Genomic DNA, 15,650 nt, shown 5'->3' on the forward strand with positions numbered 1-15,650 from the left:
AACGGTTTGTGTTAATTAGCTAACCACAGCAACGAGTGTCTTTTTATTGACCAATATAAAAGCATTGATGGACGGACGGACGGACGGACGGACGGACGGACGGATGGACGGATGGATGGACGGATGGATGGACGGATGGACGGATGGACGGAGGGATGGAGGAGGGAGGGAGTGAGGGAGGGAGGGAGGGATGGAAAGAGGGAGGGATGGAGGGAGGGAGGGATGGAGGGAGGGAGGGATGGAGGGAGGGAGGGATGGAGGGAGGTATGCTGTGGAGGGAGGGATGGGGGGATGGAGGGATAAAGGGATGGAGGGATGGAGGGAGGGAGGGAGGGAGGGAGGGAGGGAGGGAGGGAGGGAGGGAGGGAGATATGCTGTGGAGGGAGGGATGGATGGATGGATAGGATGGGTGGATAACTTTTGCGCGTTGGCTGGATGGATTGACAGAAGGAGGGAGTGGAAAGAAAGAAAAGGAAGGAAGGAAGGAAAAATAAATAAATAAATAAATGAATAAATAAATAATAAACGTCATCGCAAATTAAGAAATGTAGAAACGAAATTATTATAAAAAATCCTGGTTTGTCGTTTATATCTTCCCCGATGATTATAGATCTAGAAATGAAACGTCACAGTTTTATATTCTAATCAATGTATTGTTTTATATTCATTCTCAAATTCAGATAAAATTATAGGCGGCAGTAAAGTCGTCTTTCTTAATTTAACACATTTCAATCTAAATATAACTTAAATCTCTGACTAAAGTCAATGGAATATTTCAATAGCCTTTTTTTTTTTTTTTTTTTTTTTTTTTTTCTTTTTAAATCTCGTCTGCGCGCACGTAAAGCACTCTCTCTGAGAATGGAATATTCAGTTAAGGATGCGTAATACTTTTTGAAATGACGTAGATTAGTACCCAAATCAACTCTACAACAGCCTTACTCAGAAGTCGACCAAGAGCATACGCGTGATCATTTCAGTCCTCCTTCCAACTAATTTCTTACTTTCAGCGGTTGATGGTGAGTGAGACAAGTGTTATCATTTCGAATTATGACGTCTTGATCGCTAATCGTTTCCGATTCTTAAGAAATTCATTTGAAAGGACAGTATGGCTACAATTTAGTTGAAGTGCATTAGCACAGAGTCACAAAGGGTTGTGTTTGGTGTGTCTGCATCAGCTCCGATTCACTAAAGACACGCCGTACGATTCGTGGCGAGGGAAAAAACAACTTTAATCATATATAATTGTTTTCTTTAGTTTTCTAACTAAAACGTTTTCAAATCGATTGCATCATTCTGTACTAAACTGAGAACGCTTTTGCAATTAAATATCTTACCATCTGTCAAACAGCACCGTAAGAAAAATATCATATTTTAGGCTGTATAAAACTTGTGTCGATTTTCTTTCAATATTTATTGTCTTACCATCAACAATTTGAATGTCAACTGGTAAAATTTCATAGAAAAGTTTTGAACAAATGTTAAGTAAAAGGTGCGTTTAAGATAACATCTAAAAAATATTGAATGAAAAATAGCCAAAGAAAATCACTGGTAGTCAAATACAGCTGGAAACTCGTTTTGCTAGCTGTCAGAGTTTCTATTGCTGAACGTTCAAAATGTTCGTGCCTCGCCTTCAGTGATCAAATACGCCTATATATAGGATGTGGATGCTAATATAAATATCCACGGATTAGCTCTGACAATAGGACATAAATGCGTAAAATCAGAGAGAGATAAGTGCATGAAGTTATCGAATCTCCTCGGTGCATAGCAGAACAGTGCGTAGATCACTCGTTTCCTTAATTACAAATTTGAGCCAACTATGCAGCTTTCTTGACTTTGAACCGCTCATGTTTAAATCGTCTTATATTAAAGGTAAATATTCAACGTAAAATAGCCTATTCTTTAATTCTTTGGCTTCATTCAACTCAACGGACAGTTAAATATATAGAATTATAGATTTATATCAACGAAGATTTAGTTAAAAACTTTTACTTTTTTCACGGAATTGTTTTATTTTTAGAAGTTAAAATAGAAATCTTCCATTGAGATCACGAACGAGCGGGAAAGAAGCACTTGAACAAGATAGCAAGAGATTTCAAAGAATAATCCAAGACTTCAATTAATATTGCAGCTTTTAACGAGGTAAGTAAGACCAAAACTTGAAATAAAAATCCACTAACTTTATATTCATTCTTAAGCCATTTTACTCACGTATTCCATCGGCCGATTTTATTTATTTTATTTAAAAACTGAAGAGAGAACAAAAAGAGAGGGGAAAAAAAACCCGAATTCCTTGCAAGGGCAATATATTTAATTTTTACAGACAGCTTTTTTTTCTGAATGTAATATTCATTCAGGGTTAAGCTTTTTAGATTCAAAAACGATTGTGATTCCAAGAACAATATTAGATCTACAGTTAAAAAAACTGTCAGCGAACTCTCTGTTCGTTGTGAGTACGATAATGCACCTTCAAGTTAATCATTGGGGAAAAAATGACATATGAATACAGGAAAGGCCTTTCTGATATTGAATTTCATTAGTTCTTTTCTCAACAAATTTCGTGTTAGGAAAACTGTCTTTTATATAATCAGGTTGAGAAATTGTTTAGAAAACTAATGACAATAAAACATATAAAGATAGCGTAACCATAGTAACACATCGTTCATCACTTTCGGTATCAGGCAATTCAATACAATATTTGGCCATAAAAGTGAACCATTTATAATAAAATAAGGAAATGGGAACTTTATTTGTCATGCAAAATAATGATTAAAAAAACAACCCTGGTCTAGCTTAGTTAGGATGAAAATGAGGCGTGCTCTGATCAGTTAACGGTGTACTTGCTTGAGGGCGGTGAAAGGATGTGTTATTGAAACGAAGTGATTGAACGAATGACAAGAGTTATGAAGAAAGGTTAAAAGTTAAACTTAAGAAATGAAATGGAAAGAACAGAAAGAAAAGAAAACAAACAAAAGAAATAGAGAAAAAAACGAACGAACGAACGAACGAACGAACGAACGAACGAACGAACGAACGAACGAACGAACGAACGAACGAACGAACGAACGAACGAATAAATAAATGAATGGGAACGAATAAAGTGTTTTTTTATAAAGATAGTCGAAAACAAACAAAAGAAATAGAGAAAAAAACGAACGAACGAACGAACGAACGGAACGAACGAACGAATGAATAAATAAATTAATGGGAACGAATAAAGTGTTTTTTAAAAAAGATAGTCGAAACAAAGGTAGGATCTATTATGATGCCGAATAACTTAAACAGCGATAACCAACTTTCATCTATTTGTATGCACAAGAAGGTAACTCTTAATAAGCTAAAATTTACTTTTCCAGAATATACAACACTAAAATAAGTACTCAATTATTCCTAAAAAAGAAGTATTCAACCAAGTCATATTAAGAGACAAACAAATTAATAACGTTAAGAAAGCGGTGAGGGAGAGAGATTATAATCTTGATAAGGATATATAATTGTATTTGTTTCATTGACGAATGAGTACGTACATCAACTACGAACAACAGTCGTTTCTTTATTGTGTCAGAAGCAAACGTCTCTCCCTCCTCCCTCCTCACGGACAGGTCAGGCTGTGTAGTAAAGCGTATGCGAGTGGTGTTCGTCGCCTTTCACTGGCTGCCACTTTTTTTCTTTCTTTCTTTCTTTCTTTCTTTCTTTCTTTCTTTCTTTCTTTCTTCCTTTCTTCCTTCCTTCCTTCCTTCCTTCCTTCCTTTCTTTCTTTCTTTCTTTCTTTTTTCTTTTTGATTTAGTCCTCAAAATCTCCTTCATTTGTAAGGCAGGTCGTTGTTTGTTTGTTCGCTTCTTTATTTTAGCTTTTCTCCCGTTTTTCTCCCATTTCGTAAAAATCCCAACAGATTCTTTTAGCTTGGACGTAGGCTTTACTATGTTAGCTGTTGTCATGACAGCGCACAGTCTCAAGAGAAATACGATTTCTCTAGGTCATAAATGTTGGAAGTCTAGGCCTGAGGCTGCAGAAATTTCAAGCTTAGGCGCAAGCGCAATTCAAACGACTAACCATAACAACAGATTGACATGCAATTAAAACACCTTCTTCTCGAGTATCAGAAAAAATAGATTTAGATTTTTTTTCCAGACAGATACGCGAAACTGTCATGCTAGTCTATTGTAGATTCTAACTTAACGGACAAATGTTGTCTTGTTCAACTCTGACAGAAAATAATCCGCAAGTATTGTACACAAACAATCAGTCAATCTGTCTCCACAGCGCATATCACCGACTCATGACTGAAAGTGGCTTTGACTTCCGCTGTAAAACCTCCAAATCGAAGGAAAACTTTATTGCCGAAATTTCATTCTTCAGTCTCAATTACGCAACATGAAAGCCGCGGTTCATATAGCTTCGTTTGAGTACTGTAATGGTGGTGAAATCGGAAATATGAGATATATATTGTACTTGATGCTTACGCCGGTATTGACCGGCTACAAAAATTCATGAAATACGTCACTAAATGTGTTTGACAAGGCTACAAAAAGCCAACAGGTTAGAATAGTCTATCCCGTGTTTTCATCAGCACGTTTCGGCAATAATCGTTTTTATTTTTTATTAGAGATGAAAAATTTATCCCTCCATCCATCCATCCATCCATCCATCCATCCATCCATCCATCCATCCATCCCTCCCTCCCTCCCTCCCTTTCATTTGTTACGAAGAGTCTTGTCAGTGATAATGTTGCTTACACATGGAACATAAAATTAAACCTTAACTTGATTTTTTCTGGAATACAGTTACCAAAAAAGTATTATCTTATATTCTACTATATCTAACATCAGTCTCTCATCTCAGGCACAGTACAGATTCGTAAGCTAACTAGATTTTCATTTTCACACGAACTGAAAGTTATTCACCACTCATTCATACTCGCGCATGAAATCCAGCTTAACCAGGCTGGTGGCGAAAAGAGAAGCTGAGCACTGAACACTTCCACTCCATTGATAAAGGAGGCTTTTCTTTTGCTCGAACTACAAGGCAACTATCAGTATCACTATCAGCGAGTTTAGTTCTAGTTAATTCGGGAACGATTCCACAGTAATTATTAAGTTGTGTGTGTTTGTTCCTATTTCATTTTTAATTATGATAAATATTTTTCTTATATTGTCAAAGAAATTGTAGCGACAATTAAAGCAGTTTCCTAAACCAATTCCATCCAAAGTGCTTTATACCAAAATAAAACAACCTAGGCGAGGTTGAAATAAGACTTAGAAACTCGAAACCAACAGAAGGCTGAAATCTTGCATTGGTGAACAAAATTGGCATATTTTCTGTAAGCCATTCAAACTCTACATACTCTGGCTTCAGTGAGTTTAACAGCTTTTAAAATATTATCCCACTCGTGAAAGATGTTAAGGATTTTTCAATTAATCCTTCTTTAAACCTCTATGTTTTGTTTTTTTTTGTTTTTTTTTTGTATTTGTTCGTGGAACTAACTTTTTCGGCACTGTCAAATCCAGTTCATTTTCAGTAAACATTAAGAAAGGAAATAAATGATGATATGAATATAGAATCCAAAACTGGAGCACTGGAGTCTCTGTACAATATTCCTTTCGACTAACGTTGTCAGTGATGGCCTAAAGAGGTTCAAACAATGAGACGGTTTTATGTAACTTTTGCACGTTTAAAGAAAAGAGTACTCATAAAATATGATTTTCCATCCAAAGCTGTTCAAGTTAAAACGTTTTATTGTCTGCACGATTCCAATAAATCTAAATTAAAGTCATGTCGTCCTTTTTAAAATCGAATGAACTGGCCTAACATTATCATCTTCAGCTTTACCTCTAAGTGTTTCTAAATAAATAAAGCTATCCCTATTAGTTGGCAATCTCATTTGAACATAATTATGCTAGGAATTTTAATTAGGAAAAGGGGAAATAGATCAGAAAGGTTTCTATAGCTGCTTTTCCTTTCCTTCATACGGCTGACAGCTTCCTAGAGCCGCGGAGCAGCTACATTCGTGCGTTGTTCAAACACGCCGAATTTCGAAACTTCAACGCAATTTGACTCTACAGAAATTAGTTGACAAAAAAGGTGAGTTGTTCATTTGTGTAATAGCAAATTTTTTCTCTAACAAACGACAAGATCAATGCTCTTTTGTTTGTTTAGCTTTGAAAAAGCGAAAAATAACTAGCACTTTAAGAGTGATCCGGGCGACTGAGTAAAAAATTTACTGACAGCAAATTGAAATTCTCCACACATCTATGTTCTGGGCTTCCAAATATTGACTTTATTGACAAATTGCTACAAACGCTATCGCATAATATTAAGAATCAGCTAGGCTAAAGATGGCGAAAAATCACAACAGCTTATCTCTTTTTTTATCGGCATTCTAGCCGGATATTCAACGACGAATCTGTGTAGAAAGCGCGAATGAAAATATAGTCAAAGAAACTACTAACTCCTTCTTTTGGCGGACTTTTTTTTTCATAGGATTTGCTGGTTAGAAACATAGGATTTGCTGGTTAGAAACTTGGCTTTGAATTAGAATTTAGTTACATAATGTCTTCTTTCTCACTTCAGTCTTCCTTCCTTCCTTTCTTTTAGTGTTTTTTTTTTTTTTTTTGTCCCTTCGTTTTGCTTATATCTTTCTCATTTCGTCCAGTTAAAAATATTAGCCCAAAATTAACTTGCCTTGAATAATGGTATCTCTAAACTAAGATATCTTAAAGTCATTTCTCAGTTGGGATTTGTTCCATTATCCCAAGCAAAACCGATAGATATTCAACTATTCCGGTCACTCGGGTTTTACTGGATGATCAACTTACTATCCATTAATCGGTTCCCCTAGAACATGGACAAAACTATATCGAATTTCATTAGGGATTCCTCTGTTTTACCTCAGCAGACAGTTTTCTTATAATTACAGTTTTTGGACACTTGGTATTTACGTGTAAAGATGGCACTTTGACATGAACCTCTTATCTTTTGAACGCAAATACTCAACGTTAAATGACATCCATGCACGTATATAACCAAGATCTAGTTTAGGCTTTCTGGCTATCCTAGTAATTAACTATTTTTTCCTACCGTGCGCCTCAGGGGACAAAACATGCTCTCCAAGTCCTATTCCCTTTTTCCCTTGTTGAGTTTATTTCCTAAAACATTAGAATAAAATGCTTACGATAGTTAAATTTGTTGTCGTATATGAAGCTTAATGGATAAAATTCGAAACTCTACATTTAATTTTTCATTTTTATATTATTCACTTCGCTGATCAGTTTTGCTTGTAGATTTTTTAGTGTCTTTCAAATGGTCTGGCTTAGTAAAAGGCAATGAAACTTCTCTAATAAAGCAAGCATGTTACCAACAACAAACGAAAGACAATATCGAAATCATTAACTCTACCTACAAAAAAATAAGTAAACTCGGTTACCAGTGCTTTAAGCTTTTTCGTTCCAGACTTTAAAATCTCAAAAAAGAAAATTCAAATTACATAAATAGATGTTGGGGATAAAGTGTCAATAGGTGGACAGTTTCCCAGGAACATACCAGACCGGTTAAACCGGTTTATGCCTTGACGTAAGCCTGACATCCACAAACGCAATGTGCCTTTTAAAAACGCAGGTTTTTAAGATGGAAAAATGGCTTTAAAAGGTTGTTCTTAAGTGAAGATATATAGTAATGAACTCATTCCAAATGCTAAATTTGTTCCGAAATTTGATGATATCTGTGTTGTTTGGAAGACTAAAAGGCAAATGTGCGTGCATGCACAACGTCTAGTCTAGCAATGACTATCATCATCATGACTATATCTGGCTCATCCTCTTACTAAAAGATTCAGATCTTAGACTCAAATCGATTTTCATCATCCGTTGTTATTATTTTAAAGCAGGATTTGTTGTCACTGACTGAGGTATGAAGTTGTATTTCCTCGTTGTTCGCTTGAAACATCGCGGTTTTATGCGCTTTGTTTGGCTTCGAGTTCACTCAGCCCGCACATCCACCTTTCGACGCGCGTCGTACCATGTATACAACAAGAAACACCACCATATTGATTACAATGAAGATAATTTCTTGTTTTTCAAAAGACGAGGCTGATTCCGTTACAGGTGCCATCAAGGCTGAGCCAAAAAGAAGAAAACATTTGAAGGTCGCATAACAGTCGGAAATAATACCAGGCTAAAATAAGACCAAATTATCCCAGCTTGCTATTTTTTCATGGTTCCTAGGAATTTTATCATTTAGTATTGTCGCTTTTGAACAGTTTTTCGTCTACCATCGGTTAAATGACGTTCCAATATTTCAATTTGAGGTGGATTTGTATATGTGGATACTATACGTTAGACGCGCTGGCTTCAGTCGTGCCAATGCTACCTGTTTGCAAACTTAAGGTCTTTTTTCAATTAAATTGAGAAAGGAGATAGAGTCGAGTCTCACTCTCACCACCTTAGAGAAGGAAGACAAAGAGTAGAGTTTCTGTTCGTTCGGAATGCCAGTGAATTCCTGTTTTCATTCAGTTTATATTCTTGGACATACGAGTTTGTTTCATCTACGAGTGACAATAAGCTAGTGTTAGGGATATACTAAGGTTAATTCTGTTGCATGTATTGCATCTTTCTTTCTTTCTTTCTTTCTTTCTTTCTTTCTTTCTTTCTTTCTTTCTTTCTTTCTCTCTCTCTCTCTCGGTTTCTTTTTTCCTAGTTTTCTTTCTTCGTTAACAGAAATCTTATATGCCGTCCACCAGAAAACGAGAATAAAATAACGGCCAACAATGGACTGGATTAAATATCCTAGATCTTTTGCAGTCTACTTATTCATCTTATACTCTATTTATTTTTCTTTTATAGATGATGAATAACACTACTTTATCAAGCTCCAATGTAAGTGAAGCCTGTCAGCAAGCCATCACAGAGAACCCAACAGCGCGTATCATAAAGCTAACCTTCTACATCACTGCAATGATCGTCTCGTTTGCTGGCAACCTGCTCGTAATGTGCGTTGTTTACCGCAACAGAAGACTGCGAACGCCAACCAACTACCTCATCACGAACATGGCAGTTAGTGACTTTCTAATGACTATCATAGCAGTGACGCCATCGGCTGTAACATTCATAACCAATGACCCTTCTTGGTTTGGTGGCTGGTTTGGACTGACCACATGTAAGTTGATGGGTTTTGGATCAGGAGCTACGATGGCGGGCTCGATATTTACTCTAACTGCTATAGCTTGTGAGCGATTCAATGCTATAGTCTTCCCTCTAAGGTCCACCATGCGATCTGGGAATACAAAATGGGTCATAACTGGAGTGTGGCTTACGTCCTTTTTAGTGATGTTGCCATTGCTGTTCACAATGGCCCTTGAGAAAGATGGTGGGTCATACTATTGCCTTGAGAAATGGGGTCCCCCTCTAGACCCCGAAACCTCATCAGCAATCTTCACTCTTGCCTCCTTCATTCTTCTATATGCCGCACCATTAGTTATTATAACCCTTCTATACGCTTGCGTCGTCTATACAGTGTGGTTTCGTCAAATTCCAGGAAACACAAACAGATCGATGAAAAAACTGCAGCTTAAAGTTCGAAAGAATGTGGTGAGAATGTTGATTACTGTAGTGGTTGTATTTGCAATCTTTTGGCTTCCAATGCATGTTGTTCAATTGCTGATATCATTCAGTGAAGTCTTTCCTTGTGGCTTCCCTCCAAGTGGGGTGTACCTTGCGTGCTTACTTCTACCACACTCCACAGGAGCTATAAACTTCCTGATTTACGTGGTTTTCAGCGAAGATTACAAACAAGGATTCAAAGGCTTGTTTCGTTGTTTTTTTCTGTTTGGAAGAAAAGCTTCTATCCGTCTTGGCCAACCGAGTGTGCGCACAGAGAACACGATAGATCACCGACGCAGTACTGCACACAAGCAAGATATGGAGCTTAGAAGACTAACCTCAAACAACGATCAAGAAGAGTTGAGTACACCCAAAGGAACTAAAAATGTACGCTTTGAGTCTGAATATTCCTCTAGTGTTTAACGATTGCACATAAAAATAAACACGCGTCCATGCAAGTAGAGACTTAAAGCAAGTTCCTTATTCACCAGTATTCAAAGTCTGAACATCCAGCAAAGTTAGGATTGGCAGAACAATAAAGAGCTTACTAGTCATTGATTCTATTAACCGGCCGGTCGTTAGTGGTCGAGACGGATTTCACTTAGTGTAGCAGCATCTTGTGTTTGCATGGCTGGATGTTCTTGCGCACGTCGTCGTATCTACTTAAGCCAAAAGAGCATTTCATTAAACATTGCACAAGATCGAGGGATTTAACTGAAGGATTTCTTTGCTTCACTGATACAAACATAAGCCTAAACCGACAAGTTATGGAAGAGAGGGATCCAGGCAAGTTATATTGATGAGTAGGATAATCCAATTGTAACTGTTGGGTACTCACGATTAACACCACTTGAAATCAAATAGCATTATGACGGTTTGCATTATGGCGTCATTCTACTACCACTAGGAATGCTTCGGGTATATTATATTACGATATGCATGCAAATGTTTCATGATGTTTAACTAGAGCTCATTGTGAAATAAGTATTGAACATGTCCAGAAAACAATAATCGACAAGTATCGACAGCTTGTCGGCGGTGAGTACTGCGCATGTTTGGAAGACAAAATTCGACAGATATCGAACACTTGCCGACAGTGGTAAATACGTACTGCGTATTATCGGAAAACAAAAATTGACACTGAATTATGGAACAATTTTAGGCACTTATTTTCAGGTACAGATATTTTAATCCGTTCTCGACGTTTGTTCAGCGAGCATAACTTAGTTGAGGGAATAGCGCAGCGCAGTCGTGACGTCATAAAAACGAAGACAAAGGCGAAATTCGGACAAACAAACTTACAATTTTACTTTCAGCAGATAATTTTCACAGCCGATCGCAGTTGATCTTAGTTTACATGGGTTATTATTGTAACTTTAAGTAAAAATAATAAAATCGGTTCGTATAATCCTCGTAGCGGTTAAACAGAATGCAATGTTTGTCCGAATCTTTAAGCTATTTTTAGAATTAGTGCGCTGCGCTATTACAATAGGTAAGATTAGCTTCATTATGAACAGGTAGGTCTTCAGTTCACTTAATGGTGAAACACCAAAAATATGAACAAATTTAAGATCGTAGTTCTAAGAGTCTTATAAATCTATATTCTAAGAAGTAAAAGAATCGAAAGATAACAGTCACGAGCATATCATTAACTTTATAAGTAGAGCTTACGCGTCTATATAATACGTTTACATTCAGTAGTAGAATACACGTGACGCCGGCATGACGTCATACCAGTAGTAGTATACACGTGATTAGTAACCGGCAAGACGTCATACCAGTAGTAGCATACATACGTGATTAGTAACCGGCATGACGTCATACCAGTAGTATATCCATGTTATGACTCTGGCCCTCAGACGTGGTGACCTTTTTGTGTCCCGAAACAGCGCCTTAGGGAAACTTGAATACTTACCCCCAGAGTGATTGATATATTACAGCTTACACCGAAGTCAATGCATAGTTACTTTAAGAAACGACGTTACCATAGACTGGAGGCGATTATTAATATGTCTGGATGACTGTTAGATAAAACGTACATTCAAAAATCCTTAATGAAAGAGCTTAGCATGTGGCCCTTTAAAACAGAGTGACTCATATGAATTAGAAGCCAGCAAACTTGATGTAAAAATGAATAAATAAATAAAGATCTCATGCAGAGCCAACCACCCAAGGTTTATCTGAGCCATGTGCTGATTTTTCTACCCTTTCTGGTATTAACCGATTTCATATCGCAGACACGAATGCCTCTTGGCAATACGATGCTTTGTTTGAGTAACATTTTATATCATTGATACTTCCTAAAGTTACAAGTACTACCGATAAACAGAGAAATATTCAAGTAGAATATCATTAAGCCTGATGTGAATAGGCCTTTTCTGCAGGTTTTGGGCTTAAACGGTTTTTGCTTTTTTTTAACCTAGACATGTATGCGTCTTATTCGTATGAATAAGTCTTTTGGCCACGGTGATTGCCATACATGTTTAATACCACCAAATCATTTTGAGGAAAGAAGGAAAAACAAAGAACCAAGGAAAAAAACAAAAAAAAACAAGTTTCTTTGTTCCTTTCAGCCAGATTGTGCACGCGATGGCGGCGGCTCTAAGATCTATTGCACGTCAAAAGCCATACAAAACGACATTACAATACATTTTCGTGTGCTAGCCCAAGGGTTCGGATGCTTTTCTTTATCATCAACGCACGAACAACCGCATCAAGTGCGCGAGCGTGGACCTTGTCACGTACCATACCTTTTTTACAGTTAATATCTTTTGGGAAGTCGAATCTCCTTCACAACCGTCATTATTATCCGGGAGGATATGGCACTGACAGTAATGATGGCTGTGGGGACTGTAGGCGGGTGAAACACCGACTTCCAACCTTTGATTACTTTTTATATTCTTATTTTTCTGAAGTACGATCAACGTCCTCTATCTTCTACTGAATACACCACCAAACTCTTACTAACTCTTCTAGCATCCTCACTATTCATAATTTCCCTTCTTCCTAAATGTCATATAGCATCATTCCCAAAAGCCTGCGCTCGCATTAGACTATTGCGCGCTATGAGAAAATGTACTCTGACACCGCAGCACTCATTTTATTTTCCTTCTTCCTAAATGTTTTATAGCGTCAAATTAATTGCATGATTCATCGAAATAATTTATCGATAGATTCATTGATGATGAAATTGAGATTGTCGGGAAGTAGTCTTGGGGTTCCTGTGGTGGGATCTGCGTGGAACGCCTCGTTGCTTCTTTGTTTTGTAAGACGATCAAGTGGATTTGAACCAAGTGAATTTAAGATGTTTTTCGTAACCTTACTTTGGTTTTTCTTCGCCATTTCTCCTGTTGTTTCGGTATTTAAGGGAGCATTTATTCTTCCACATGGTAAGTTATTGAAATTCGATTCGTTTCTTTATTGATGGATCCTAGGAAGTCTGCTAATACACAGTAATGCTACGCTCACAGCGTAGTCAAACATATATACTTGTCAAAACATGTCTTTACCCAGTAGATATTAAACGAAACCTATTTTGCTCATTTCTCAACTCGTGATTACATGGCTTAAAGAGGAAGATGGAGGGGGGGGGGGGGTAATCTATTAAACATAATAAATTTATTGGAAACACAGGCAACCCAAACGAGGGTCCAGTGTATGGTTTATAAGGCAATATATAATGATATGAAATAATTTTTTTAATTGAACAAATTGTATTACCTTATAAACCACATACAGGAAAAGTTGTTTGGGTTGCCTGTGATTTCCTCTCACCATCACGTGAGGCAGTCATGTTATGGTGAGAGGGTGGATATGTTTTGGGTCACCTGTGGCTTGTCAACTCCCTCTCACTCTACTGATAAATCATTTTACTTTGACAAGGTGGTATTGCTTTGGACCCTTTTCATTTCAATACAACCAACAAAACAGCTAAAGCACAAGCCTGGGAGATCCATAAAGCAGCATTACAAGTAGGTCAGGTAATAACATCCTTAAATCCTGATGTTATTATACTCAGTACCCCGCATGGTATCTCAGCCGCAGAAGACTTTGTTTTCTATTTGAGCCCACAAGGTTATGGGTCAGCAGATACAGATAATTGTGTATGCCCACCTTGTTGTTATAACCTGTCTGTTCCCATGGATACAGACGTGACATCAAAACTTGTGGACTTCTTGAAAGGTTCTAATAAAGTGACATTTCTAAGTGCTTTTGGCCCACCAGGGGAGGAAGATGTCCCATTTCCTTTACGCTGGGGGGAAATTGTTCCTATTTACTTCAGTAAGGAAGTTCTTGGTAAAACAAAGTTTGTCTTTTTGTCACATCCGAGTCGGAGATATACTGATGATGTCATCATGATTCCTGAGTTATACCACCTTGGTAGTAATCTACGTCATTTCGTTGACTCACTGAACAAATCGGTTGCCATGGTAATCAGTGCTGATCTAGCTCACACTCACTTGAAGTCAGGTCCATATGGGTTTTCAACAGCAGCTGAACCATTTGATAATGCATGTGGTAAATGGGTCACAGGTCAAGACTCAGAAGTATTACTTGTAGAAGCTGCTGGGTATGTAGACAAAGCCTTGTCATGTGGTTACACAGGATTTGTGATGTTGGATGGCATGCTGAAAAGTGGGACAAGCATTAACTGGAAGTCACATCTCTATGTAAATAAGCATCCTAGTTATTATGGCATGATGGTAGCTTCCTTTCTTCCCACATAGATTAAATCAAATACTGTAGATTAATCCTTCGAATGTTCCCTTCTAGCAGAGTAGAGTTTCCCTCATTTAATCCCATTTTCTCTGACAAGAATTGCCAACGAGGGATACTCTGCTAACAGGGAACTTCAAATGTTTCCACTACATTAATTGTCACTTTTATTAAATACGTATTATAGAAAACATCAGTCATAATTTTTCTACATAATGCCAATATCAAAAACGTTTTGAAAAAACAAAGGCTAAAAGAAAAATAATTTCAATCATAAGTAATTAATAGGATACAAATTTAGAAAGATTTAAAGATTATTTATTCTATTGGGCACATGCAATATAACATTAATATGAAAAATAAGGTTGACCCAAAAAGATAATCACACTTCCTTCATGTTTGATACTAAAAATAATATTTGACAGCCGTTCTAATTTCTGTTGCCATTTTGCATAGTATCACAACTCTGTCCTTTATGACCAAACGTTAATTTTTACTAGATAAAAATTCCCAATTTTCATATGATTTACCCTCTTAAAAAATAAATGAACCATTTTATTTATATTTGATGAGAAGTTTTTTCATAAACGACTCGTAATATTTTGTATGAGGACTAAGGATCGGAGTTCTTTCATGCTTCTTTCATGTCCTTGAAAATTTATTTCCTTTTTTAAGTAGTTTGCTCTTCTTTCGCGTCTCGTGTCAATCAGGAACCATACATCCATCTTTTGTTTCTATACTTCTTGTTTTAATGAACTTCTGAGCTTTTGTTTATAGGTATCTAGGCTCTTGAGTGATTTCTGAAGTTTAGAATAAAGCTCTGCCTTGATCAAATAAACAATCATTTTGTTTAAGGCATTCATCCTTGAGGTTTTTCCCTTTTCCTTCATTACTGCACATGAGTTCTTGTGTTTTATGACTTGCTTGTTTTTTCCCATTTTCCATTCACTTTCCCAGTTTTCCTTTTTAATGGGAACAGATTACAGTGTATTCACGACTCTGAGAGTTTTACTTGGGTTGAGGATGCGTCATTTACCTGTAGTTCCACCGTTATAATGTTGACGGTGATGGCGTTAATAATTTATGTCTTTCACAAGCCTCGTTTAAAATATCCAAAAAATTACACTTTTTTACTATAAAAAAAATGAAGATCTTCGTTGGATTTTTATGCTGTTTAGATGCTTTGCACAGAAACTTCAGACTAAAAATTGAATGTGAGCTGCAACCACAAGCGCTGCTATTTTATCCTTGCAGATAGCTGACCATTAATGCAATTTCATTTATTTTTAATTTAAACGGCGTTACAACAAACAGCGTGTAAATGAATAATTATGATGACG

The 15,650-nt window shown here is 36.9% G+C and overlaps 2 protein-coding genes across 3 annotated transcripts; both read left to right on the forward strand.

Moving 5' to 3' along the window:
- Positions 1-946: 946 nt before the first annotated feature.
- LOC116294150 (substance-K receptor) lies at positions 947-11,773 on the forward strand. 2 transcript variants are annotated; one of them, XM_031701694.2, is made up of 3 exons: positions 947-1,016; positions 2,021-2,142; positions 8,839-11,773. In XM_031701694.2, exon 3 carries the CDS (start codon positions 8,839-8,841, stop codon positions 10,015-10,017), a length of 1,179 nt encoding a protein of 392 aa, XP_031557554.1. In that variant the 5' UTR covers positions 947-1,016; positions 2,021-2,142; the 3' UTR covers positions 10,018-11,773. The 2 variants fall into 2 exon arrangements, with proteins under 2 accessions (XP_031557554.1, XP_031557556.1); XM_031701696.2 differs by lacking the exons at positions 947-1,016; positions 2,021-2,142 and adding an exon at positions 7,816-7,904.
- Positions 11,774-12,868: 1,095 nt separating this feature from the next.
- LOC116294127 (uncharacterized) lies at positions 12,869-15,452 on the forward strand. The gene is made up of 2 exons (XM_031701660.2): positions 12,869-12,983; positions 13,477-15,452. Exons 1-2 carry the CDS (start codon positions 12,899-12,901, stop codon positions 14,319-14,321), a joined length of 930 nt encoding a protein of 309 aa, XP_031557520.1. The 5' UTR covers positions 12,869-12,898; the 3' UTR covers positions 14,322-15,452.
- The last annotated feature ends 198 nt before the right edge of the window (positions 15,453-15,650 follow it).

Source organism: Actinia tenebrosa, unplaced genomic scaffold (assembly GCF_029948245.1).
Source record: "Actinia tenebrosa isolate PJP-AT-01 unplaced genomic scaffold, QUT_ActTen_1.0 PGA_scaffold1__47_contigs__length_23844297, whole genome shotgun sequence".
Classification (NCBI taxonomy): domain Eukaryota; kingdom Metazoa; phylum Cnidaria; class Anthozoa; order Actiniaria; family Actiniidae; genus Actinia; species Actinia tenebrosa.